Raw genomic sequence first — 26,264 nt, forward strand, 5'->3', positions numbered from 1 at the left:
ATCCACCCAGTTACCTTTACATGCACACATGCACACACACAAACGCACGCATCTGTTAGTTCCTTACTGTATTGATTTTGTTTTCCTTGTTTGTTTTGCTGTTTGTTTGTTTGTTTATTTGTTTTCCCTGTTTGTGATCCAAATCTATGTACATTTAGCATATTCTAATAAAAAAAAGTAAACAAAACAGCGCACCAGCCCCTCACGGACGAATGGTGCGTACAAAATAAAAAGCAAACATAAAATATTGTCCAGGCCTGGGGCCTCATGTACAAAGACTTGCGTTGAATTCATACTAAAACATTGCGTACGGACAAAGCTGTAAATGTGCGTACGCACAAAAAAAAACAGATGTATGAATCTCTGCGTACGAAGGATTCCACGCATATTCTCTTTGTACATCCCAATTAACGTAAAATTGAGCGCACATGCACGAGCACAACGCCCCACCCAGTCTCCTCCCCTAATTAAATCAATTTAAATATGGTAATGAGTCCACTTTGGCAAAAGATAGCAGTAAGAAAATGGCTAAGGCAAGCGGCAAGAAACGAAACTTTACTGAAAGTGAATTGGAGGTGCTACTATCGGAGGTAGAGACTAGAAAACATATTTTATTTGGAACGTTGTCCTCTGGAATTAATAACAAAAGGAAAAAATATGAGTGGGAGAGTTTGGCTGAAGCCGTCAATGCAGTGGGATCTGAAAGTCGCACTGTAAATGAGCTTAAAAAGAAATGGTCTGATATAAAGGTGGACGTTAAACGGAGAACTGCTGCGCACCGACAAAGTGTGGGCAGGACAGGCAGTGGTAAAGGGGTCGATGAACTTACACCCTTTGAGCAGAGAGTTGCCTCAATTATGGGTGACACTTTACTCTCTGGAGTAGTATCTTCTGCTGTGGGAGACTCCGATTTACAGGATTGCGACGAAGGTAACCAATTTCTCGTTTGTTTTTACTTTGGTACATATAGCGTACCTATATTTCATTGTCAAATGCATTCGGTGTAGCGAACCAAAAGTATACACCAGAGATTTTACGGATCCATTTCATTTATTGCAAATGTGTGTGCCCCTTAAAAATGGAACGTACTTAAATTACAGTTAACATTTGCCTTTTTATTTAGACCCATATGGCGCAACAGCCGAAACATCCACTTCCCAGGAGGGGCACTCGGAGTCCGCCCCTCCTGAGCAGCCAGCGCCCACTGTGCCCAGCGTTTCCAGTGCTCTCCCCAGTGCTGACGCCCGTACGTCTGGTCGCGTCTTGACACATGCTGTTTTGGAGTCACAACAGCAAATCATTATGGCCATCGGGGAAATTAACAGTCACCTGAAAAATATCACTGACGCACTCACAGACATAAGCCACTCATTAAAGGAATTGGTCAAAAAGTGAACTTTTGTCTCTGATTACCATTTATATTGTCGCAATCACATGTTGGCGGGCATGAACGGCTTGTTGGTTGGGCTGCACATAAATTGGTCCTGGGTCGGGGTCATCTGGCGGTGCTGCCACCTCACCAAGTGGTATGCCATGCCTATGCGCGACATTGTGCAGCACACCACAGGCCAGCACAATGCGGCACACCTTGTCAGGGCGGTATAACAACATCCCCCCAGTCCTGTCAAGGCAGCGCCACCGACATTTCAGCTGCCCAATCGCCCGCTCTACAACTGAACGAGTGCGAGAATGGGCATTATTGTATCTGCGCTCTCGGGCAGTTTGTGGGTTGGTGAGGGGGGTTAAAAGCCACGTCTTTAGTGGATAACCGCGGTCTCCTGAAGGGTTAATTAATAATTATATGCAAAAAAAAAAAAAAAATTACAATTAGATAGGATCATAACTTTAAAGGCACTTACCAAGAAGCCACCCATCACGCACCCTGCCAGCTTGGAGCCTCATCCCAACCATGCTGTTTGTAAGGATGTATGAATCATGGGTTGACCCAGGCCACCTTGCCACAATATTTGTTAGGCGCATTTGTGCATCACATATTATCTGCACATTTATTGAATGGAAATGTTTCCGATTCACATATGCAAATTCTTCTTCAGATGGCGCCTTTATAGCAATGTGTGTGCAGTCGATCGCTCCGATAACATTAGGAAAACCGGCTATCGCTGCAAATTGCATTTTAATGTTTGGCTGGTCAAATGCATCATATGGGAACCTGATATACCTGGCAGACATGCGGATGATCCCGTCCCATACCACTGGCATTGCCCGGCTCAAAGACGACTGGCTTATTCCTGAGCGGTCTGCCAGTTCCCTTTGGAAAGAACCAGTTGCCAGGAAACCAAGTGTTGTCAGCACCTGCAAGGGAACGGGTATTGCGTGGCTCCTCATTGTCTCTCTCTCTAGATTCGGACCCAACTCAGCACAGAGCTCCAAGAGGACAGCCCTTGGAAATCTGAAACGGCTGATAAGCCAGTCATCATCCTGGGCCAGAAAATCATTGTGGTCCCTAAAAACTCGTTCTCTTCTGATTCTGCCATTAGCAATGTCCTCTAATAAGGCCAACGCTGCCATTGCCATAGACTAAGGGTTGTTTCAACCGTTATGCTTTTATATGTTCTTATTTAATTGCATAATTTATATAATTATAAAAAGGCTCGTGTGACAATATGTCAATTATTTTATAAATTGCAAATTAATTGCAATGCTTCCCACAGGTGGTGGTGCGAGACTTGTAGAACAATTTGTTGTGTAATGTTTGCAACTTCACTTTATTGCCTGTAAGAGTCGCCAACGGACAAAAACAATGAGAAATGAACGTACGCCAGACATGAAATTGGCTTGGAGGAACGCACATTCTTGCGTTAATTTCACTGTTAGTACATCCGACCGTGAGCGTGAAAGCTGGCGTACGCAAAGTTTTTGTGCGTACGCAAGGTTGATACATGAGACCCCTGGTCCTCTCTCGTCGCTCCAGTTTTATATCCTTCCATCTTCCATAGCTCATCTCCAATCACTACACCTGGCCTCAATCCTCGTTCCCACGCCTCTCGGCCCCGCCCCACTCGCCACATACCCCCATCGCCTCTCGCAGGCCGGGGGGGTGCCCTCGAGACTGCGCTCTACCAGCCCCGGGGGGGACCGCTCACGGGGACCTGCGGGAACCTGACCTGGGGGTAGGACAGACGAGGCGAGAGAAAATGAGATGGAAGGAGGAGCGACAGAGACGAGAGATGGGAGAGAGGAAAAAAAAAAAAATTTCGGTTCCCAGACGCACTGCTGCTCGGGCCCTCCACCAGCTGGGTGATCTCCTCCGCGGTGCCTGGCGGTGGCACTGGACGGCCCTCGGCGGACGGCACGACACTCCTCCGCTCCTTCACGGACGGCAGCCGCCCCTCCATATCGTGGCTGGCCGGCAGCGAGCTCGCGCGTCCCCGGCAACTCGCTCCAGCCCACCGCCTCGAGCGTCCATGGCGGCACACTCCTCACCTGCTCGATGGCACCGCGTATTCACCACAGCGGCGAGGGATCTTCAGCAGCGCATCCCTCCTTCTCCCGGGTTTCGGCACCACTGTAATGATAAAAACTTCCTATTCATCCGGAAGAAGGAGGCGGGAACCGGCGCACAATCAAAACATTTTAATAAATCAAAAGTAAACACAAAACAGCGCACCAGCCTCTCACGGACGACTGGTGCGCACAAAATAAAAAGCAAACATAAAATATTGTCCAGGCCTGGTCCTCTCTCGTCCTTCAATATAGTCGCTCCAGTTTTATATCCTTCCATCTCCTACGTGAGACTCGAGACCGGCGGTGGGGCGCAGGTGTAGCTCATCTCCAATCACTACACCTGGCCTCACTCCTCGTTCCCACGCCTCTCGGCCCCGCCCCACTCGCCACAATTGGTTTTCAGGGTGTCCTTTGGTAATTTTGCTTGCAAACAAACCCAGTGACAAGATGGTAATATGCACCATGTTCTCTCCTACGTCGGTTAATGGGATGAACCCAAAGTCTGCGTCTTTTTCATAGTCTCCTTAATAACAAATAAAGCGCGATGGCCTTTCTTCTATCAACAACACGTACTGCACGGAAAACAAAGACAGCAAAACAAAGATGCAACAAAAGTTACAATGAAATTATTAATTTAAAAAGCTTCTTGCCAAGTCTTTTTATTTAAATGTATTTTAAATGGAAATAAAGCAATGTGAACTAGAGTACTCTGTCCAAAATCCACTGTTCAGTTGCGCGCTGCCTCCGCTGTTGGTGTGAATGCTAAATAGGGATGCGCTTCTTCCGCTCTGCCTACCTGCTGCTAACGCGCTGCTTTCGCTCTGCTGCAGCTTGCGGTGTGAACCCAGCCTAAGTTGTCACGTTATTGTTTGTGCCTGTTCTGAATCGTTTTTTCTTTTCTTTTTTCATTTAGCCTAATGTTGTGGGATATGCATAGTAGCACTTCATATACATTGATATTCTAAGTTGATAACCTGCTGTAAAAAAAAAAAAAAAAATCCAGATAGTCCTGTTTATGACTCACTGTTAAACATTTGTGATTGAATCTCCATTAGGGGCCATTCACATGTCCCAAAAACCTTCAAACTGGCTGTTATTAAGCCTCTCATCAAAAAACAACAACTTGACCCCAAAGAACTAGCTAATTATAGACATATCGCGAATCTCCCTTTTCTGTCCAAGATACTAGAAAAGGTAGTATTCTCACAATTATATTCCTTCTTAGAGAAAAATGCTATCTTTGAGGATTTCCAGTCAGGATTTAGACCATATCATAGTACTGAGACTGCTCTCCTTAGAGTTACAAATGACCTGCTCTTATCAACTGATCATGGTTGTATCTCTCTTTTAGTGCTTTTGGATCTTAGTGCTGCGTTTGACACTATTGACCACAACAGTCTTTTGCATAGACTTGAACACTTTGTTGGCATTAAAGAGTAAGTTCATCGAAAAATCTAAATTATGTCATTAACCTGTTAGCCAGAACCCCCCATTATGGGACTCACAGCTGAAAGTGCTCTACCTAACTTAAAATTATAACAGTTTTCTACTTCAGTGTGTTACAAACATAATTTTGGTGTCTTTGGAAAGAAGACCCTTTACTTTTTAATCAATCATATTTGATAATGCTGAAAAATATTAAAAGTTATAGACACTGAAGTGCCTTGAATTGTTTTTTACCACACTTAAATATTTTATTTGATATAAAAATACATGAAATGAGTCCTGGAGCAATCTAGAAAAGTAATATGTTGAAAGCCACATGTCTCATGAGTTTCTATTTCAAATCTAAATGAGATATCATGAAAAATGAGACTGCTGCAATTATTTTTCTGAGACTATGTGCCCCCACCCCCCAAATATTAAAAATATATATATTTCCCAATAGTATTGAAGGCTTCTACAAACTATTTAGTCAGTGGACATACCACTGCATAGTTTTTTTCTTCAATTATAAAACACTAGACAGAAACTTAGACATCATATATTTATTTGAGCACTAGAAAAATACAATAATTTGAGTAAGAAAAAAAAGAATAATAAGAAAAAAAAAAAAAAAAGATTTAACTTTGTCAACTTCAACTTTCTGCCAATTACAGAAAATCCTGAGATTGCTAGAAATGCAGCATTTACAATGAATTATGATGCAAATAAGTGCTGATGAGCTGATGGCCACTTACACAGATGAGAATAACACAAATGCGGCATAAAGTAAATAATCCACTCTCTCTATTCATATAGATGCATTCACTTTGATAGCCGTGATCATGCAGTAATAGCGAGCTGATTTGGGCTGATTTGCACTCAAACAGATGGTAATCATGCAGATACATTCACATTCAACATAAAACACAATCTCACATAAAAAAAAACTGTTGAAAAATAAAACAAAAAGAAAAAGGTGATCGCAAGTTTTGCCTCCATCAGCTGACAGGTGCATCAGAGCATGTCACGAGCCATCATGAGGGAGCGCCAAAATTAAATTATACTATCTTTCGCCCATCTTTCATTCATTCTTTTTTTCCGGTGGATTGTCTCATTCTGTTTGTGACACTGTACGCTGCAAAACCATGCCGTTTTTTTTAATACCAAGACACAGTTTCTGACAGTGAGTTATTCCATAAAGGACGCAAACAGTTCTGTTGCTGAAGAACTGAAACGTAAACAAAAGAATTATGATCCATATTACAACATTATTGCTTTGTTGGACTAAACGTGCACCATGAGATGTCGTTCAGTGGACCCTTACCTTCCTAACTAAACCGGGATTTACAGTTGTGGATGTGTTTATGACTCGTTATTACAATGGATCTGGTATGTACTGCGTTTCTAATGTTCATGCTTTTATGTGTACCGTTTACACAAATGTAGCAAATACAGTCTTTATAAGATTTCCATTGAAAAACAGCGATCTGTGGTCGATGTTTGAGGTTTAGATCTTTATGATACACATAGATTGTCAAGATTAAATTTGTCCCATTTCATTTGATCTATTCATAAACACTGACACGTGCAAGCTGAGGGGCGTTCAGGACGCGGGCATGGGGGTGCAGGCTAAGAGGTTAATAACTCCAAACCCGTGAGACCTTCGTTTATCTTCGGAACACAGTTCAAGATATTTTAGATTTAGTCCAAGAGCTCTCAGTCCCTCAATTGAAACTGTGCACGGTATACTGTCCATGTCCAGAAAGGTAAGAAAAACATCAAAGTAGTCCATGTGACATCAGAATTTTTTGAAGTGTAACAGAAATGACTCGAACCAAACAAATTGAAGAGTCGATCAGGGCTGTGTTGAAACACGAGCCGAATTCCTCAGGAAGTCATAAAACATTCTGTGCCACAAGTCCCAAGCAAGATGAGCAACCAACTTGTTAACACAACAGCTTTCAACATTAACACCACTAGAACAATTATTTACAATTTCAATTCGAAGAAGAGAAATTTGGTGCCAAATGTGTTGTTCGTAATGGAAATGCAATGCTGGACATCACATGTAAACCCATGAGATCGAGTTAAACACTTCCATTGACTCCCCCCCCCACCTAGCAGAACCAGACTGAAATTCCTAAGGGAGGGAAGGGGCTTTGAACCTCTTCACAGAACATCCCTATGTCAGAGAATGACAAAGAAACTGCTCTTTGTACATATATATGGACCAGAATGAACTAAAAAAGACTTATAAATGAATCAGTCCATCGCTTCACTCCATATTCATTTATGTGTAACCCACACATTTGACTATCATGTTATAATCACTTATTGTGTATGTTTTTTTTTTATAACTATGGCATAGCTTAGCGATTCATGATTATGTTTGGTATGTGTGATCGAATTTGCTTGCTTCAATTAGCACAGACAATAATTTATTTGTCCCATGTATCATATTAGTGTTATAGGAATCATGTCCAAAATTAGACCCTGCAAGAACAGGAAAATTCGGATCACATGCTTGGTAAGATAAACATATGATTTATGATACCCCCAAGCCAAGACAATATCTGATTGGTCAAGACAACATTTGAGGTGTGGCCAACAGGCCAGTTTAAATACTTAGGACACCATTAAATCTTTGCTTTTAGTCTCTGGCTGTGTTTCTGCTATTAGCCATGTTTTTTGTCATCACTATTCTTTGAGCGCGGTTGCAGCGTGCTTCAGACTGCATGCCTGCTGCTACTTAGCCACGATGAGAAGGAACACAACCTTGTCTCATCAAACTTTATTTCTTTTCTTTTCCGTTTGAGAGTTTCGTGTTCTGAGTTAAGTTTTGTAACGTCGAGCCTCCAACGCCTGACCGTTCAACTTTAACCAGCCACACAACTGCACCTTCAGCCAACGCCCCACCACCAAATTGAACTGAATCGTTTTAAACTGTTCGCGTCTCCAATATGCATTAATCCACAAATGACTTAAGCTGTTAACTTTTAATAATGTGGCTGAAACTCCCTCCTAGTTAAAATAAACCAATATCCCGGAGTAATTTATTTACTCAAACACTGACTGAACTGCTGTGAAGAGAGAACTGAAGATGAACACCGAGCCAAGCAAGATAACGAACAAAAGATTGACTCATCGGTTTTCGGATCACCAGTAGTTCTTTTGGACAGTTCGATTCAATCAGGCTACATGACAATGTTGCATGATGTTTAATCAATGAACAAAGAGAAAGAGTAAGGAGCGTGTCTAAGCTTCGCAACAGCATCCCATTAGAAAATTGTGGGATGGACCAACTCAGCTCTTGTCTGAAATTCAGGGTGCTTGATTTTTCAGCATGGCTTGAACTTACCTACTCCAACACACTGCTAGCATTCTTGTCATCCAGAACTCAAAATGATCTGTTGAAATTTTGTGACTGCCAAAATCTTCAAAGTCTTGCAAATAACGATACTCTTAGACAGGGAACTACACTGCGACCTGTTGAAGTTACATTGCAACCTTAATTTTTATGAGGTCGCAAATGTATCACTGATAATTTTTGTACCTATCTTGTGTTTTAGGCAATATGCTATGATTTACTATGACCATTTATTAAAACAGAAATGTGTATTTTAAAAATACGTTTTATAACGTTCTCTGAGCATTCAACACATCAAGTTGGCTTCAGCCCCGCGATGTGGGAAAACTGAACTGAGTAAGCTGGTTAATCGCGTGCTCTTAAACAAGTTTAAACAAACAGAAAAGGATGGGAAAGAGCTTAATTCAGCACTACAGTGTTCAGGGTGCATTCAGAGACGCGTCTCAAAGTCTTCTTTATTTTGTATCGACAAATAGGCCTACATACTAAATATGTCAAAATACCTGTTTTGGAAAGTGTGTTCGAAAAGTCTGTGGTTATGTCTTAAGTGAAAGTAAAGAGTTGGAAAGAAATCTGATGTGTATCATTATAATGGATGCATTGTCTCTTAAAGTGAGCGCGCCTAATTTACTAGCTCTGCTGTCGGTGTCTTTAATGTTAATTTTTAAAGGTCCCCTTCTTCGTGATTCCATGTTTTAATCTTTAGTTAGTGTGTAATGTTGTTGTTAGAGTATAAATAATATCTGTAAAATTCTAAAGCTCAAAGTTCAATGCCAAGCGAGATATTTGATTTAACAGAATTCGCCTACAAAAAACGACCCGTTTGGACTACAGCCCTCTAGTTCCTGTAGTAATGACGTCACTAAAACAGTTTTTTTGACTAACCACCGCCCACATGAATTCACAAACAGGGGGCGTGGCCTTGTTGCGCTCTGACGGAGAAGAAGGAAGAGCTGTTTGTTTTTGTCGCCATGTCGTTGAAACGCTGTTTTTTTCATCTCTGAGTACAAACACCTTTGTTTGGGCTTCCCATGAACGCTGTACTTTGACATTAATGGTTACAATTTATGTTAAACTCGGTTCCCGAAAATTATAATGCACATGTAAAACTATGTGCAGCTAATTTTTTGCTGAGGACAGCTTGCTGAGGACAACTTTCTCAATCTCAATCAGTTTAATGCTGGATTTGCACAAAGATTATTCTTGAAAGATGGAGCAGTTCCCTCTTTGTCTGGAGAAGGCGTTGTTTATGGACCACAACTGGTAAGTGTATTTTTTTATTTAAGTTGGTGCGTTTAACAGTTTCTGTAACTTATTACACAAAGGGCAACGCTGCTTAGCTTTGTTAACTAGATGTTAGGGCTGTGCAAAAAAAAAAATGCGGTTTTCATGCGCTTCTCGTCAGTAAAAACGCTCCTGTGATTATAAATACATCTCCAGCATGTGCATTCTAGCCCAATCACGTTACCAGGAGGTCAGCCTGCTCTAAGCTGCTGTCGAATCACAGCACAGGTACCGCTGGCCCAATCAGAACTTGTTACGTATTTCTGAAGGAGAGGCTTCATAGACCAAGGAAGTCATCAGCCCGTTTTTTGTGACAGTGCAGGCAGTATACAGATAGGTGAACTGTGTGAAAAATACTGTGTTTTTTTAAACGCAAAACATGAACACATGTTATATTGCACATTGTAAACACAATCAAAGCTTCAAAAAAAACGCGTAAAACGGGACCTTTAATGAAATCACTCACTGCTCGACTGAATAACTTTGTAGTTTTAACAAGAATTTATCCACAGTCAAACAAAAAATCAGATATAATTGATTATATTGTTTTACTGGTGGGTGCAGGACACTAGTTTATGTAAGTGAGTATAGCAAAATACAGCGAAGTGTGAAATATTATACCCAAAAATTCTTCATACTGTTGTAACAACATTGGGTTGTACATAATAATTAACTCAAATGATATATAGGGAATTTGAATAATCAGGAATATGATTAATATATATCTCATATGACAGTTACACTAAATTTTATTGAAGGTGAAAAATAGCTGAATTGTCTATACTAATAACTCATTACAGGGCACTGTAATTTACTCAGCAATATGTCAATATTCCATTCTTCATATCAATTATTCCGATATCTCTTACTGTAAATTACTGCAAATCAAACAGTGGTTTGTCCAGCAAACGGCCGTAAGATTAACCTATCAATTTTCAATAAAGTTATCACTTCTTATAATTCAAGGAAAAATATTCTCTGGCCATGAAAACATTATCCTATCATTATGATAAATTTAGTTTCTAAATTTAAAGCTTGTAGCTAGATCAGACATCTCAGTGACTCGTAATGTGAGCGGGGTGGAGGCAAATCAGGCAATCATGAATATATGGGTTTTTAATAATTGACTAATAATACATCAAACTACAAATCACACAAAGTAAATATGCGTACGACAATACAGACAGTAAACTTTGTACAAGGCATAACGGAATCCAAATAAGGGAGAGAGAGAGTGAGAGAGAGAGAGAGAGAGAGAGAGATAGAGAGAAAGAGAGATCACAGAATGAGCTCAGGTATGAAAACCACAGACCCTTAGCAGCCAACACGAATCAAATCACAGACCAACTTTAAAGCAGCATTTAAATCTCCATAGAGAAAGATACTTGCATGGGTTAGGGTTAGGTATTTGAAAGGTTCAACAAACAATGTTCCAGAATTCGTCTTCCTTGTGTGGAGAGGCGAATAGTTGAATAAACTTAGCAAAGAAAAGAAAACAAAACAACGAAAACAAAAGCTTCCGAAGGAGCCATGAGAATGGCTGTCCTTTCAGCTCCTGTGCTGAGGGGGACGGCAATATGAGCGCGGCACAAGGCTGCGCCGAGGGACCGGCGGGAGCGACGAGGGTCGCAGCCGGTTAGCAGCATGTAAGAGAAGGAAGAGAGGGGGCGGACCTTGTTCGGTCAGCTCTTATGGCTTGAGATGGTTCACGCCTCTGTTCGCGTGAACAACCAATGAACGTCCGCGATCTGAAGCGGGGAAAAGTTCCTTTGTCTCTGTGGAAACACCCAACCTACTAACTTTGGGCTTATCAGATTTCACCAGGGATATTCTAGCAAGTTCGTAATTCCAGATTAATACATTTTTCATTACTTTGCTTTGTATAAATGGGTCTGTCAAAGCATTTTGATTAAACAGAAACCAAAAATAACATATATATATATAATCCAATTTATATGAGGACCCATCTAATGAACCAAAAAGCAATACTTAATATGTTTAGAATACATTTGAGTAGATTTTACTATTCTCTTTCTAAGAGTCAGCTTTGATTCCTGTTCTGTTTCCCAGTAGGATCATAAAGTTTAACGACCTGGTCAGGAGTAGAGTTACAAAAACATGACTCTATTTGAGAAAGTTAAAATGAGGAGAAACATTTCCAATTTATAAGCTAGTAAAATTATAATCCTCGCATAACAAGGATTAACCATTTTATGCAATACACAAACATTCAAAATACATATTAATAAAATGACGAAGATACAGAACCTTAAGAAAGCTTTGTTTGTGTGTGTGTGCTTGTGTGTGTGGGGGGTTTCATGTCCCCTTTTGAGGCTCGCCCACGTGACTCTGGAATTTCTTAATAGGTGTAATAACTGTAACTCAAGGCAGGATGCGGCCGACTTTAGGGCGCCCAAAATGGTGAATTATGTAAACAACGAAGGTCCTTGTTTACTCACGTTCTGGTCTTTGAGTGCAGAATGTGTTAGAGTCAGGATTCATTAATATGGAACAGATGGCTGAAATACCATCAGCTCATTAGTGTTACACTGTAGACCAGAGAAATTGATAAAAAACAACAACAACAATAATCAGTAAGTCGCTCTGATAATAATCAAACTGTATTGCATTCAGATGAGCTATTTATTTTACTTGCCATCTTTTAATCCACATGCCTTCTTGTTTTATTTCTTACAGTACACACAATGCATTGCTCTGTCTTGGTACCTTAACCCAGGGTCCCAGCTGGTATTAGAGGGGCCCCGGTGCAGGTTGTACAGTGGGCCCTGTTTGAAATTGTTTAATATTTACTGTATGTTTGTTCTATTTATTTATTTATTTATGCTATTCACACAATGTTTACTTTTTTAATTTTGTAGGTGTCCAGAAACTAATTTAAAATAGCACTGAATAGTCTTCACTGTAAAATAAAATACACAGTCAAACAAAATGTATTCAGACACCTTCAACATTTCTCTCATTATAACAGTTTATTTGTTATAGTTTAGAAATTGGTAATAAAATATGACAAGAACTGTGTCAGAAGAAATTCATCTTGATAATGTCGGATAGCTTTGATAGAAAGATATGTAATGGAATCAACCAAAACTTCAGACAACTGTCAGTATGACAATATTTACACAACTATCTAGGGCTGGGTATTGTTCAAAATCTTTCGATCCGGTGCCAATTTCGATACCTCAGTTTCGATACCGGTTCCTAACGATACTTTTTTCGATACCATTTGTTTTAAAATCCATTTCAACATCAACACAAATACATTAAACACAAAACTTTTATTTTTCACCTTAATTAAAACAAATTCTGGTAACACTTCACACTCAGGATAACATTATTAATACAACTGGTTGTGCTTTTTGGATAGGGGTGCGCCATTAAGGGGTGGACTGGGACCATAAAGTCGCCCTGGACTTTCTGGCCCACAGCAGCCCACCACATCATAACGCAAACGCCCCTGTTTTGATGTCATTTATTAATTTAATATTTAAGTAAACAGTTTGGGGATTTTAACCAATAGGGCAACTGATCCTCCGTAAAAAAAAAAAAAAAAGAAGAGCAGCTGTTCATTTAGCGACTCCTAGTGAGCGATACATGCTCATCAAGACACAAACATTCTCCTAGTACTCACATTTTGCATTCAGTTAGCAGATCCTTACAAAGCATGCATGAAATAGAAGTTTATAAACTCAAACGATAGCTTTATGTGTTTTACAGATGAACTTGAAGTCTTTATTCATTTGAGATGTTCAATAATAGATAATCTTTGGCTCAGTAATACAAGTTCATGATCCGATTAGTGAACCAATTATTCTTTTGAGTCAATCTTTTAAAATAATAGATTATTTTGTTTAAGGAAACCAGTGTCTCACAAACTGGATAGATCTGAGGTGCAGGGCTCGCAAAATCGCTAGCCCCACGTCCCGGGGCTATTGTGTTTTCCAGTTCAATGGGCTATCGTGAATAGTGATGTAAAATTCCTAACTTGATTCGCGTTGTTCACTCACCTGAAGGGGTGAAACGGATCGTAGCTGATCGTTTGCTCTCGTTTTTAAATATCGCTGATTCAAGCGCTTTAAACAATTCGTGCACGTTCGGAGCTTGCGCCCACTCATTCAAAGCACGCGCTGCGAGCAGCATTTCAGACAATGCTCTTACAGAGAATGAATTCATCTTTCGCGTATCGTAACTTCTGAATGAACACATACACACAAAATTATATCAAAATAATTGTCTCTGCATGTATTCTCGTAAACACAGTCGTTATGTTTTAAGTGAACGTATACAGTGGCCTGCTGCTTAGAGAAATTAGCTGTACCGGATAAATCTGTCTCTCTCTCTCTGTTTATTAGACGATGTGATAGGGGGCATGTTCCAAGATACGCAATGGAGTAGACCAAACTAAACAGGGAGGGAGGGCAAGCCGGCTTTGTTTGCAATACTCTTATCGCATATGTTACACTTTGCTGACTCAGTATCCACTTTTATAAAGTGTAGCCACACTTTAGACCTCTTTGGCATTGTAAAACTGAAACGTTTTGAGAAAAAACAACTACACCTGGGTTGTGTGACTACGAGTATCTTCAGAAATCCTCCCCGTCAAGTCACTTGGTGGTGGACAGCCAATCACGGCGAATTTAGGTCCTTACATGCACGTATGCTACAAGCTCACACAGACACAGCCGCTTTTCAAAAAAAAAAATAAATAAAAAAATACGGCCGCTTGGCTTTTGGAACCGAAATTTGGCACCGAAAGATAAATAATTTTTCGATACTCATAGTATCGAAGTTTTTCGTTCAATACCATAAAGGCATCGAAGTTCGGTACCCAGCCCTACAACTATCCATACTTTGTTGAACAATTACCAAGCAAGCAATGCTTAATTTTGTTCAGTCTGTTGTGTGAAAAGGTTGCATTAGCAATTAACAAAAGAAACACTTAAGCAAAACATGGTCAGGTCCCTAATGTAAAAAAAAAATAAAAAAAATAAAAAATCAACTTCACTGGTAGTCTACAGTATGAAGAATTTTTTTATTTCACAGTTCGCTGTATTTTGCTATACTCACTTACATAAATAAACTAGTGTCCTGCACCCACCAGTAAAACATAATCAATTATATCTGACATAATCAGTTATATCTGGTTTGACTGTGGATAAATTCTTAATAAAACTACAAAGTAATTCAATGAAGAGCAGTGAGTGATTTACTTTTTATTTTCTTGGATTAACATTAAAGACACCGACAGCAGAGCTAGTACATTAGGCGCGGTCACTTTAAGAGACAATGCATCCATTATAATGATACACATCCGATTTCCCAAATAGCCTATTTGTCGGTACAAAAATTATCAGTGATACATTTGCGACCTCATAAAAATTAGGGTCGCAATGTAATTTCAAAAGGTCGCAGTGGAGTACCCTGGTTAAAAGACCCAGAAAAAAACTTGCCACATTGCAGCGTCCTATACTTTCAGGAAGATTGGCTGTTCTAAATTTTGAATTATATTATTGATCATTACAATTTAAGGCTCTTCATAGTTGGGTCAAAATCTAAATTTTAATGGAGAGTAATCAATGCTGACAAGGTTATACCAGACACACAATAGGTGGACAGCCTATCTGGGCATTACCACCACGCGTAATTGTAATTCAGTTACGTGTTAAAAGCAATAATTAGTATTAAGTCCGTTATTATTTTTGATTTTTCAAACTACCAACACTTTGCATTTTTGAATTATGCCTTATGTGTGACCAAAAATTTATTATTATTTGTTTCAGCTGTCTGATCGCGCTGGTGCCTCGCGCACATATTCACTGGAAACAGCAGTCGTTCACCAGACATTCAGCGTTAGCAATTTGACATATCGTTAATTATGATTTTTTTTCCATAAATACTGAAACACGCGTGAACTACAAAGCCTATTTACCTCATGAATAATAGTTGAGTTTCAAATGAGCAACATCACGAATATGGAAACGTTTGGATTTCTCCCGAATGAGAAAGCCCAACCTTACCTTATGCTTAGCTTTAAATTATTATTATTTTATTTTTTTTATTAATATGTCTATATTATTATATACTGAAATTATATTTATCCATTAGAATTATATATTTTTAATTCTTGTTTTGTTCTGATAAATTTGATAAATTTAAAGGATCTGTTTTCAAGTGAAGGGAACTATCCTGTAAATATCCTGTTGGTACATTATAACATTATTTGGCCAGCTGTTATTATTTCTAAATGTAATATAATGCAACTTATACCTGACTTATATTTTTTCCTCTCACAAACTCTGATTTATTTTTTAGCGTGTTTAAAAAAAAAAAAACATGCAGCAAACGAAAATAGGTGATTAATCCGTTAAAATGAAACCTATACACCACTCATATATTTTTTTCCTCTGACAAACGTAATTGATTTTTTCGCGTGTTTAAAAAATAAATAAATAAAGAAAACATCCAGCAAATTAAAATAGGTGATTAATCCGTTAAAATTTGTTACTCTGGGTTAACAGTAATTATAATTATTTTATACTTCAGAACAGAGCGTGGGCCTAATATAGGCTATCCAGAGTTTTTTTTTTTTCATTGCATCTGAAAATGACTTCGTTCATCACATTCACTTCACTCGCTCTGGCGCAGATAAGCCTCCTGCGATGCTCAGCTGTGGACGATTTAAAAATGTTTGTTATAAAGGTTGCTGTCCCATTTTACACAGCAATTGTTTATTTAAAAAAAATCTAATTATATTGTTAGTTTTAATTATATTGTTAACACATGTTCATTTAGGCTATTTAACATGCACTGTGACATTTTAACATTTTTTACTTATAAACTTCTTGAGAATTTAAAGTTAGTTTAATAGTACTTAAATTCAATTTTTATAGTGTTATCGTGTTTATTCTTTAAGAAAATAAGGGAAAAAATAAGGGACGATCGGAATATTTGTTTTGCTTTACCAATTTATGTAGGCTACAATTATTAAAAAAAAGAAAATTAAAAATAATAAAATAATTTCATCAAAAAATACCATTGGTCTGAGTAATTTTGACCAATGTAGAATTGTGACTTTAAAGTTTAGTGATTTAGGAGGTGAAAATACTGTGAAATTACTAATGGCATGGATTTTAGAGCATTTAACAACTGAATGTTTATGAAACATTAGCCAATAAAGCATTTTTTTTATACAACGGAACTTAAAGTTGTGAACTAAAACATTATTTCAACCATACAGCAAGTGAATAAATAAAATGCATACTTTTCATAACATTTCATTATTCATAAAATACATAACGTTTCTGGTGTTTGGATTTGTACTTCAATATAATGAGCTCCAAGTTTAAGAATAGCCCTAGACTAGTTTCTCTCTCTCTCTCTTTTTTGCCTTCCGCAAAAACACACCGTTCTGCACAGCCAAAAAACTGACCGAATTCAGTTCAGCTGGAGGGGGTTGGGTTTTTGGGGGTAGTTATGTATGACTTGTGGGGGTCGAGATAAAGATGTGAATTGCTCTTTCATATGGACAGTGTCTCACGAGGCTTTCACTTGCTGAACTGGTTTATATAAGACTGTTGTTTTGGTTATAGACTAAAAAATGTCTGCCCCCATGTAAGATTTTTCTAGTTCTAGTCGTTTGTTTGTTATATTCAACTAATCAAGAGGATTATATTACATTTACATAATCAAATCTTAATATATTCCGTGCTGAAGCACATGCATTAAGTTTGAAACAAAGCACAAGCAGAAGTAGCCTAATAATTGTGAAAAATTAGACATTTTAATTATTTATTAATAATAAAAAAATAATAATTGTCGGCCGCAGGATGAAATTCACAGTGCTGGCTCTCTCCGACGAGAGAAATGCAACATTCACAGATTACACAATTCGTTTTCATTTAAAAATTCTGTAGATATATTTTTAATGTATGAGAGACACCACTATATTATGTTAATTCAAAAAATAAATAAATAAATAAATTCATTATCAGGAAAAAATGTAAGTGATGAGATGGCGCCTCCCTGTCATTATTGCACATTAATAATTTTGGCACAAACACTTGAATATGAGCGTCGTGGTTTTCACTCGCTCCAAGAGGCTCCATCACGAGTACAATTCATGCCAACAGCCCATAATATAACAGCATATTCAGCAAGAATTCATGTTAAACATATTTAGCTTGATCAGAAGGTTACAATGACTGCAAGAGTCGAGCGGGATGTTAAGAGTTTTTCTGTTTCTTTTACTGATCATTTTCGGGTTAAAGCATGATTTAAACAGATTCACACTCAATCGCTTTTGCAATAATGAGTTCAAACAAATGTAATCTTACAGTGCTACATTATCAGCATGCTATCTGATTTTGAAATCTTGAAGTTAATCGATCTGTTTAGATAAAATAACTGACAAAGATGTTATTTTCATCACAAACAAAATTTTCACAGCAGAAAGCAGCAATTAAAGATGTAATGCTTGCAATGTTATTAGTTTGGCATGTGATATAGGGAAAAAAGTTTACACATAGCTTAAGCCACTTTGAAACTCTCCTTTTTTAAATTATTATTATTATTTTATATGCTATGTTATGAACATAACATTTCAAACATACTGAAATACTTTATTCACAGAGTGAAGGCGGAGCGTGCTTCTGGTATCAGTGCGCGCGGAGGGGAAGTTGTTGCTGCTCATAGACTCTGTTGCGAGTGAGAGAGATGTTTCACCTGACGAAATGCAGACGACCGCGGCTGCACAAGCACAGCACATCCGCCAAAAATCAACTTGGAGCAATGCTCGTTCATCAACTCGCCAAGCTTTACTTTTGTACGTCGCATGGCAGTAAATAATTCGATAATATGACCATGCAGTCAATACAGATATTTAATAAAAACATTAAAACAAGCAGGGCTGTAAAATAAAACAATAAAAATGTACGGCAGGTCTACACCGGACACGAGTGGAACGATCCAACAAAAGACAACAGAACACAGTGATGGATACACTGGACACGATCCCTATCAGTGAACTGATGCTCGTTCTGTTTATGATGAAATGTTCTGACACTGTGTTCAGATGATTTGACACTATAGTGTGATGTCATCAAGTTTAGACACACTTTTCGCTGTGGGTTCGCACAGATGACAACTCTGGCGTCCGGTGTAGACACAGACAGTGACTGCTCTATTTACAAATAAGTTCTGTAAGAAAAAAAAAAAAAAAATCTAAACCAGTGGCATAACGAGATGGAGATATAAACTAGATAAACTATTAACAGGTCCTCCATCCATGACACTGACTCACTGCTGAGCTGCCAGTTTTAATCTGAACAGCTCTTAAAGCTGAGTGGATGGTTAAATGCATGATGGGCTAGTATTAAAAAAAAAAATAGCATCTTTTTCAGCATTAAGGTAATAACAGTAATTAATATAATATGAATAATACTGCACACCTTTTAAATGTGTCCAATCTAAAATATGGTTTAATACCATGTAGCTTAGAAAATATAAGCACAGACTCTTTCTCGTTCTAAGAAATGCACATAACTTCATAAATACCAAACTTTCATCTGTGTATATTAAATATTAAATATATTAAATATTTAAACTATAGTGTTTTTCTTTCATTTTCCGTGACTGAAGCAATCAAATGTAACACATCAGTGAGGCAAAACTGACGTCTATTTGCGAAAATATGCTGCAAATGCACTTTATACCGCCGCCGCCGTGGTACCCGTGGCGGTAAAAGAGGCGTTTTCGATGTCTACTTAGTGTACTTACTGTAGAGTCCATGATATTTTATTTCTGACATAAAATAAACATGATAAATATACATTTTGTTTACCAGCATCATATTTTTTCTTTTTTTTTCAGTTATGTTCTGCTCTCAAAGCCTATTGAGTTCCCTGGGGATCCCCCATTTATTCCCATCCTATGTGGGATTGGATTGAACCACCTTGCACTCTGGTCGGCCATCTGTTTCTCTAATACATAGTAAACTTAATGATCACTGGGCAAAGCTTCTTTGTAATGAACATATATGGAATTGTGAATTAACAGATTTTTTAGGGAGAGGGTATTGTCTAATCTAATCTTCTAAAAACTTGGCTCATTGTTTTATCAATGTCATCCATAGAGCATACATAACTCCTTACAAGATGTTTAAAATTAAACTGCACTCGACCTATAGCTGCCATATCTGTAACACTGTATCACCAGGTACTTTTCTCCACGCGTTTTGGGAATGTCCAGTTGTTGTTAACCTATGAACTCATGTGAAATTTGTTTTGTCCTTTTTACTTCAAATTGATTACACGTCTAATCCATGTTTGTCTTCTCAGTGACTATTCTAACTCATGTATAAGTTAGAGGTGCTGTAGGGAACTTTTGTAAAAAAATATTTTTTACATATTTATTAAACCTGTCATTATGTCCTGACAGTAGAATATGAGACAGATAATCTGTGAAAAAAATCAAGCTCCTCTGGCTCCTCCCAGTGGTCCTATTGTCATTTGCAGAAACTCCATCGCTTCCGGTAAAAAATAACCAATCAGAGCTGCGGTCCGTAACTTTGTTCGTGTTCAAAATGTAGAAAAATGTATATAATAAGCGAGTACACCATGAATCCATTTTGCAAACCGTGTTTTTGGCTTGTCCATAATCACTAGGGTGCACCTATAATAAGTGTTTATATTCGGACTATTTTAGATTGCTTCGGAGATACCGCGGCGGAGTAACCCAGTACCTTTGTAATTCTTCATAGTCATAAACAGAGAGAAGTAGTTCCGGCTATGATGTTCTTCTGCTAGACGCAAGCAGTTCTGTTTATTAACCGCTAGAGCATCAAAAGTTCCCTACAGCAGCTTTAATTAAAGAAGAGGTTTTACAGCTGCAAAGACAAGAAGAAACTGGTTTACACCAAACATATGTGCAAAACATTTTGGATTCATAGCCTCCTTGGGACAGTGGCCTGTGAATGTACAATGGCACAAATTAACAGGGCTAAACCTGATACCACTTCAGATATTTTGAACTATAAAAAGGAATGACTATATTTTCATCTCTTTTTTTAGATGGTAAATTAATGATAATGTGTGTTGCTTCCCCTTCTCTGTTTGTTTGTTTGTTTGAATGGATGTTATTCTGTTAAAAAAAAAAAAAAAAGTTCACAAAAAAAAGTTATTCTAGAAAAATCATGAGTACACAATTTTATACAATCTAAAGTATTGAAAAAAACATTATGTAGTGAGAAACAAATAAAAGTGAAAAAGTGTAGGACTAAATCTGGTAAGATTTTACACAATGCTCTTTGTATTGTTGCAAAATTTGTTCATGAAAACCAAGTAAATATATTTCTATACAACTACAAACTATAAAATATTTTTGAACGTATAGCACAGTAATAAGGCAGCTAAATATGATAGATAGGACAGAACAAGAAAAGCACAAAGGGAAGAGATACTGATGTGTAGTGTATTATATCTGTGAAATAGTTTATTGAGACATTTCTATTAACAGTTTAATGTTACTGAGCGAGTGAAAAACAATTAATAATGCTCTCTACTCTAGTACTGTGATATAACAGAAACCCGGAAATGATCATGCTTTGGCAATAGCACTAAACTCCAGCAACAAAGTCCTTTTATGCAAAATCATTGATCTTTATCTTCAGATCAAGTATAATAACAGAATCACTGAATCATCTTGGACATACTTTTTATTGTCTTGACTGTTGTAACCAAATGCAACACGCAGTTTAAATGCTAAATGGATGAACAGACAGCTGTAGCGGAGAGAAGAATTAAGGTAACTTGAATTTAATGAAAAATATTCATCTGTACCTCACATTAAACTATGGAATGGCTTCAGAAGACTTGGAATATAGAGCACAGAAATGTTATGGTATTTTGTGTTTTTGTTCCATTCGTGGGGCTTTACAATAACAAAATATTATACGCCCAATATCGGATTTGGATCATTCTCATCTGACTGATACCCAATCCAGCAGAAAATGGCAGTATCGGGGCATATACCGATACTCATTGGTACATTTTTTTTTAAATTTAACCTTTATTTAACCAGATGATCTCATTGAGATTTAAAACCTCTTTTTCAAGAGAGACCTGGCCAAAATGGCAGCATTTTAACAGCACATAATTACAAATATGATCACCAAACATATACACAACAACAAGAGACATTTAAACAATATCCTCAGATACATAAAAAACATCAACATCAGACTACTTAAAAGTACAATTTATACTAACCATAGGTTTAAAACAATTTGATTATTTTAAAAACAGTGACAACAATTGATGGCATCTATTTCCAAGACTTTCATGCATTGCTTAAATTCACCAATAGAAATCAGAGTTCGCAATTGCAATTCAGACTGTAATGTGTTCCAAGTGGACGGGGCTGCATAACTAAAAGCCTTCTTACCAAGCTCTGTACGAACTGTAGGTACAGATAACAAGTACATATCACCAGAGTGTAAATTATAAGAACTAACATTACGTGACATATAGGAGCAAAGATAAGATGGAAGCATATCCAGCATAGACTTATAAATAAAAATAAGCCAATGTATATGCCTCCTCACTGACTATGAGGGCCAGTTTGTCATTTTGTACAAAGTACAAAGATGTACTGATGCCTTACATCCAGTCACAAATCTTAATGCATTATGGTAGACAGTATCCAACAAAGACAAACATTTATCAGGCGCATTTCTTTAGAGCAAATCACCATAATCAAGTGCAGGGAGGAAGCTAGTCTTATTCTAGTTTTCCAAGAAAAACAGGCTGTGTTTCTAAAATAAAATCCTATTTTTAATTTGAGCTTTTGAATCAGTTTATCAATGTGCAACTTAAAAGAAAGCTGATCATCAATTAATATACCCAGATATTCATCAAATTTTACTTGTACGATCTGCTCACCATGTATAGTAAAAATACTTTGTAAACTGTCCAAAGACTTCTTAGATTTTGAGTAAAGCATAATCTTAGTTTTCTCAACATTCAAAACTAGTTTAAGCTAATGCAGTAGTTAGTAAACCAATCAACAGTATGGTCAGAAAAAAACAATATTTCGTAGCTTTTCCAGCAAAATGCAATGGTCCACTGTATCAAATGCTTTGGCTAAATCTATAAAAAAAGAGCTACACAAGTGTTCTTGCTGTCCATTGTCTCACTAATGTCATTAATTACCTTCATTGCAGCAGCAGTAGTACTATGCTGCCTTCGAAATCCAGACTGTACATCAGACAAAATAATGATTGGAAACCAAATAGTATTTTAACTGATCAACAACCAATGTTTCTAACACTAGCTAAAATCGGTAATTTGGAAATTGGTCTATAATTATCCAAACACGCGTAATCTCCTCCCTTTAAAAGAGGGAGTACATATGCCGATTTCCAAATTCTTGGAATCTCATTGTTAACTAGGGTTTGATTAAAAATAATTGCAATTGGTTCAGCAATAAAATCAGCAGCTATTTGCAAAAAATAATGCTCTAAAGTATCAGGACCAGGAGATTTACTAGGGTCCAAAGCAATAAGAGCTGTTTTCACATCAGCGACGGAGAAAGGTTTTAGACAAAAGGGTTCTTTACTTGCCACCGATTTCTGGGGCGGAACTGAAAAATTAAAACAGTTTGTTAATGTTGATTTGTTTGCAATGAGTTGACGTTCAAACAAGGAACCTGCTTCCACAAAGTGCTTATTAAAGCACTCTAAAATTGCAGACTTTTCTGATATGACTGTTTTATCCTTAAAAATACATGGAGGTAATTCATTATGACAATTTGAGGTACATTTTTCAGGACTTTCCAGAATTTCCGGGGATTGTTTAGGTTTTTCATTGTAGCTGCTAAATAAAAATCAGATTTTGCCTTTTTAATAAGAAATTTACAACGATTACGCAACTGTCTAAAACTGAGCCAGTCTAAATCTGTCCCGGACTGCCTGGCTTTAGCCCAGGCTTGGTTTCTCTGCTGAAGAAGATTAGCCAGCTCCGGAGTAAACCACGCATTGTCACGTCCCTTTACTCTTAACCTCTGAAAGGGAGCATGCTTGTCCACAATACTAATAACACCTTCATAAAAATATTTCCAAGCTAGCTCCACCTTGTCAATAAGTAAAATTCTGTCCCAGTCAAAACAAGGCAAATCATGCAAAAATGCTTGCTCACAAAAGTGCCTCAAATTTCTTTTAAAAATTATTCTAGGTTTAATCTTAGGCAGTTTTGTATTTCTTACTGCTGCAATGACACCGTGATCACTCAAATTGTTTGCAAACACACCTACATCTGAAAATTTGTGAGGTGTGTTTGTCAAAAACAAATCAATAAGAGTGGATTTGTTAGGATTTCTTTTATTAAATCTAGTGGGACTATTTATTATCTGTGTAAGATTTAAACCATTACAGTGATTTTTTAAATCAACAGACAGAGAGGATAACCAGTCCCAATTTACATCTCCCACTAAAACAGTCTCACTGTAATCAAGTTCATTAAAAAAATTCCATTAAATTTGGCAAAGCATCAACAACCACAGAAGGGGGTCTGTAACAGCCAATAACATTAATATACTGACCTTTGGCTGTTTCAAGGTTTAATGCTAAGATATCAAATTGTTTAACAGTAGATGTAAAAAATAAGATCCTGTTGTTAAATTTAGTCTTAACATAAATTGCAACCCCCCCCCCCCCCTTATTTAAATGATCACAATGGAAAACTCTATAGTCATTAATCATAATGTCCTTATCTAAAATAGATTTTTTTAGCCAGGTTTCGGAAATTACTACAACATCTGCATTTGTTTGAGTAGCCCATATCCTGACCAAACTACAAGCATTTAAGTGAATAAAACCAAGACCCGACCTGGATTTAAAATCTTCAGGAGTACTAAGGCTATTAATATTAGGGCCAGGATTAGGATGTACATTTCCCGAGATCAAGAGATTTTTATTCCCTGTGTAGTCCACCGCGATCAGCACAAAAAAGGCTGTTAAAAAACGCCATTCAGGAGTAATACGCCTCTTCGCGTCCCCCAAAAAAGTCTGCGATGTTGCAATCAATTCCACAAATGGGAGAACCACAACAAGCAATGCAATGTATAGCCCAACAAGCCAGTGCAAGATTGTTCCACGCGGATCTGTAGAGGACCACACAGAGCCAAAACCCCACTCCCGTCACCAGCTAGGAAATTCCACAGCTCCGTTCAAAGGGAGCATTCCACCTGTCGATGCCCCACAACTGCCCAGATGAGTCCACCGATCCAGGCACAAGCAAAGTAGGAGTAGGCTTCCCAAAACGAACTCTACTACAGAAAGCAATCAGTAAAGTACAATGCAATCCTTCTGCAATCTGTCCGGATATTTCAAAATTCATAACAAAACAAAAAAACTAAGACTTCACTCAACAAACGCTCGTGCTGTCGTGGATGCTGCCATCTTGGATATTGCCATGTGCGATGTCACCCAAATACATCCCTAATCACATTACCGATCCAAGCATGGATATGCCAATTACCGACATAAGCTATAGCAGTGGTGTTATGTGTGGGACATAAACAGCACAATCTCTGAAAAGCTGTCAGATATCTGAACATTGTTGCAATCCAAGTGCACCCATTCATAGCAACTGTGTTTCTTGCCAGTGATGGCTGTTACCAACAGGATAAAACACCATGCTACACTGCCAGATTTGTCAAGGTTCGAGAAACATGATGGTGAATTTCTGTTAATACCTTGGCCTCCAAATTCACCGGACATGAACCCAAATAAAAAGCAGATTCGCGCTACGGCGAGAGTGATTTCACCAAGTACAACATGTTCCTGGATCAACATCCTTGTTGATCCTGGAACAACATTTCAATCAACCAATCAGAACTGAGATATAACTTTTCAGAAAATATCTGTTTTAGGCTTACAATCAGAGTTAGGTGCTTCTACACCCTTGTTAATCAGCTACCATTCCTCACTGATTTTAGGAATAAATTATGGGTAAGGTTAGGCTTAGGGGTAATCATCAGAAGATGTGGATCCAGGAACATGTCTTACTTGGCAAAATCACGGCGACCTTCGTGCTACATCGCCACCACTGCGTAATGTACGGGACCTGCTGTTGACATTATGGTACCAGATACCTCAAAATACCCCTTTTTGAATCAGCGACTGGCCAGTGCTTTCTGGGCTAAAGGAGGTCCTACAGGTTATTAAATAGGTGAACACAGTTTAATGACTCATCAGTGTACATCAATTAAACTGAAATACTGTCAGATGATTTTCATGTCTCTTTCTTTAATGTAACACTAAAACTAACAAAATTAATGCAAGAAACAAACAGAAACCTTTAAAACAAAAGAGAAAAAAGAGAGGTGATATGTACACTTTTTCATAAAAGCATTGGTACACTTTAAATGGGTTCTATCAGCTTTTGACATGCCATATTGTGACATTCACATCCAGTGTATAATGTCTAATTATTCGTTGATGTCTTGCTTTGGAGACAGTAATATGCAAATTGTGTTAATTTTTTAACCTTGAATAAATAAATGCTTTGTTTATAATGATAATGACATTTTAAGCTATGGATTCTGTAGAGAATTTCAATTATATAAAGATGTCTTATATGACCCCTTTAAAACACCTTCAGGAAGCCCTGTGTCATTTAAGGCAGAGAACTTGAGTGAATCTAAGAAATAC

General features: G+C 37.8%; 3 protein-coding genes across 4 annotated transcripts in view; 1 reads left to right on the forward strand and 2 right to left on the reverse strand.

Annotated features, from left to right (window-relative positions):
* Positions 1-26,264, reverse strand: part of tcf25 (transcription factor 25 (basic helix-loop-helix)) — a 291,833-nt gene that overhangs the window by 36,466 nt on the left and 229,103 nt on the right. The window lies entirely within an intron of this gene.
* On the forward strand, positions 273-1,396 carry LOC128025818 (nuclear apoptosis-inducing factor 1-like). The gene is made up of 2 exons (XM_052612347.1): positions 273-930; positions 1,124-1,396. Exons 1-2 carry the CDS (start codon positions 525-527, stop codon positions 1,393-1,395), a joined length of 678 nt encoding a protein of 225 aa, XP_052468307.1. The 5' UTR covers positions 273-524; the 3' UTR covers position 1,396.
* LOC128025813 (putative nuclease HARBI1) lies at positions 1,251-26,258 on the reverse strand. Its single transcript, XM_052612342.1, has 3 exons — positions 1,860-26,258; positions 1,414-1,778; positions 1,251-1,273 (listed from the first exon to the last, which is right to left on the reverse strand). The coding sequence occupies exons 1-2, from the start codon at positions 2,533-2,535 to the stop codon at positions 1,417-1,419; spliced, it is 1,038 nt and encodes a 345-aa protein (XP_052468302.1). The 5' UTR covers positions 2,536-26,258; the 3' UTR covers positions 1,251-1,273; positions 1,414-1,416.

The sequence above is a fragment of the Carassius gibelio genome, chromosome A13, assembly GCF_023724105.1.
Source record: "Carassius gibelio isolate Cgi1373 ecotype wild population from Czech Republic chromosome A13, carGib1.2-hapl.c, whole genome shotgun sequence".
In the NCBI taxonomy this organism is placed as follows: domain Eukaryota; kingdom Metazoa; phylum Chordata; class Actinopteri; order Cypriniformes; family Cyprinidae; genus Carassius; species Carassius gibelio.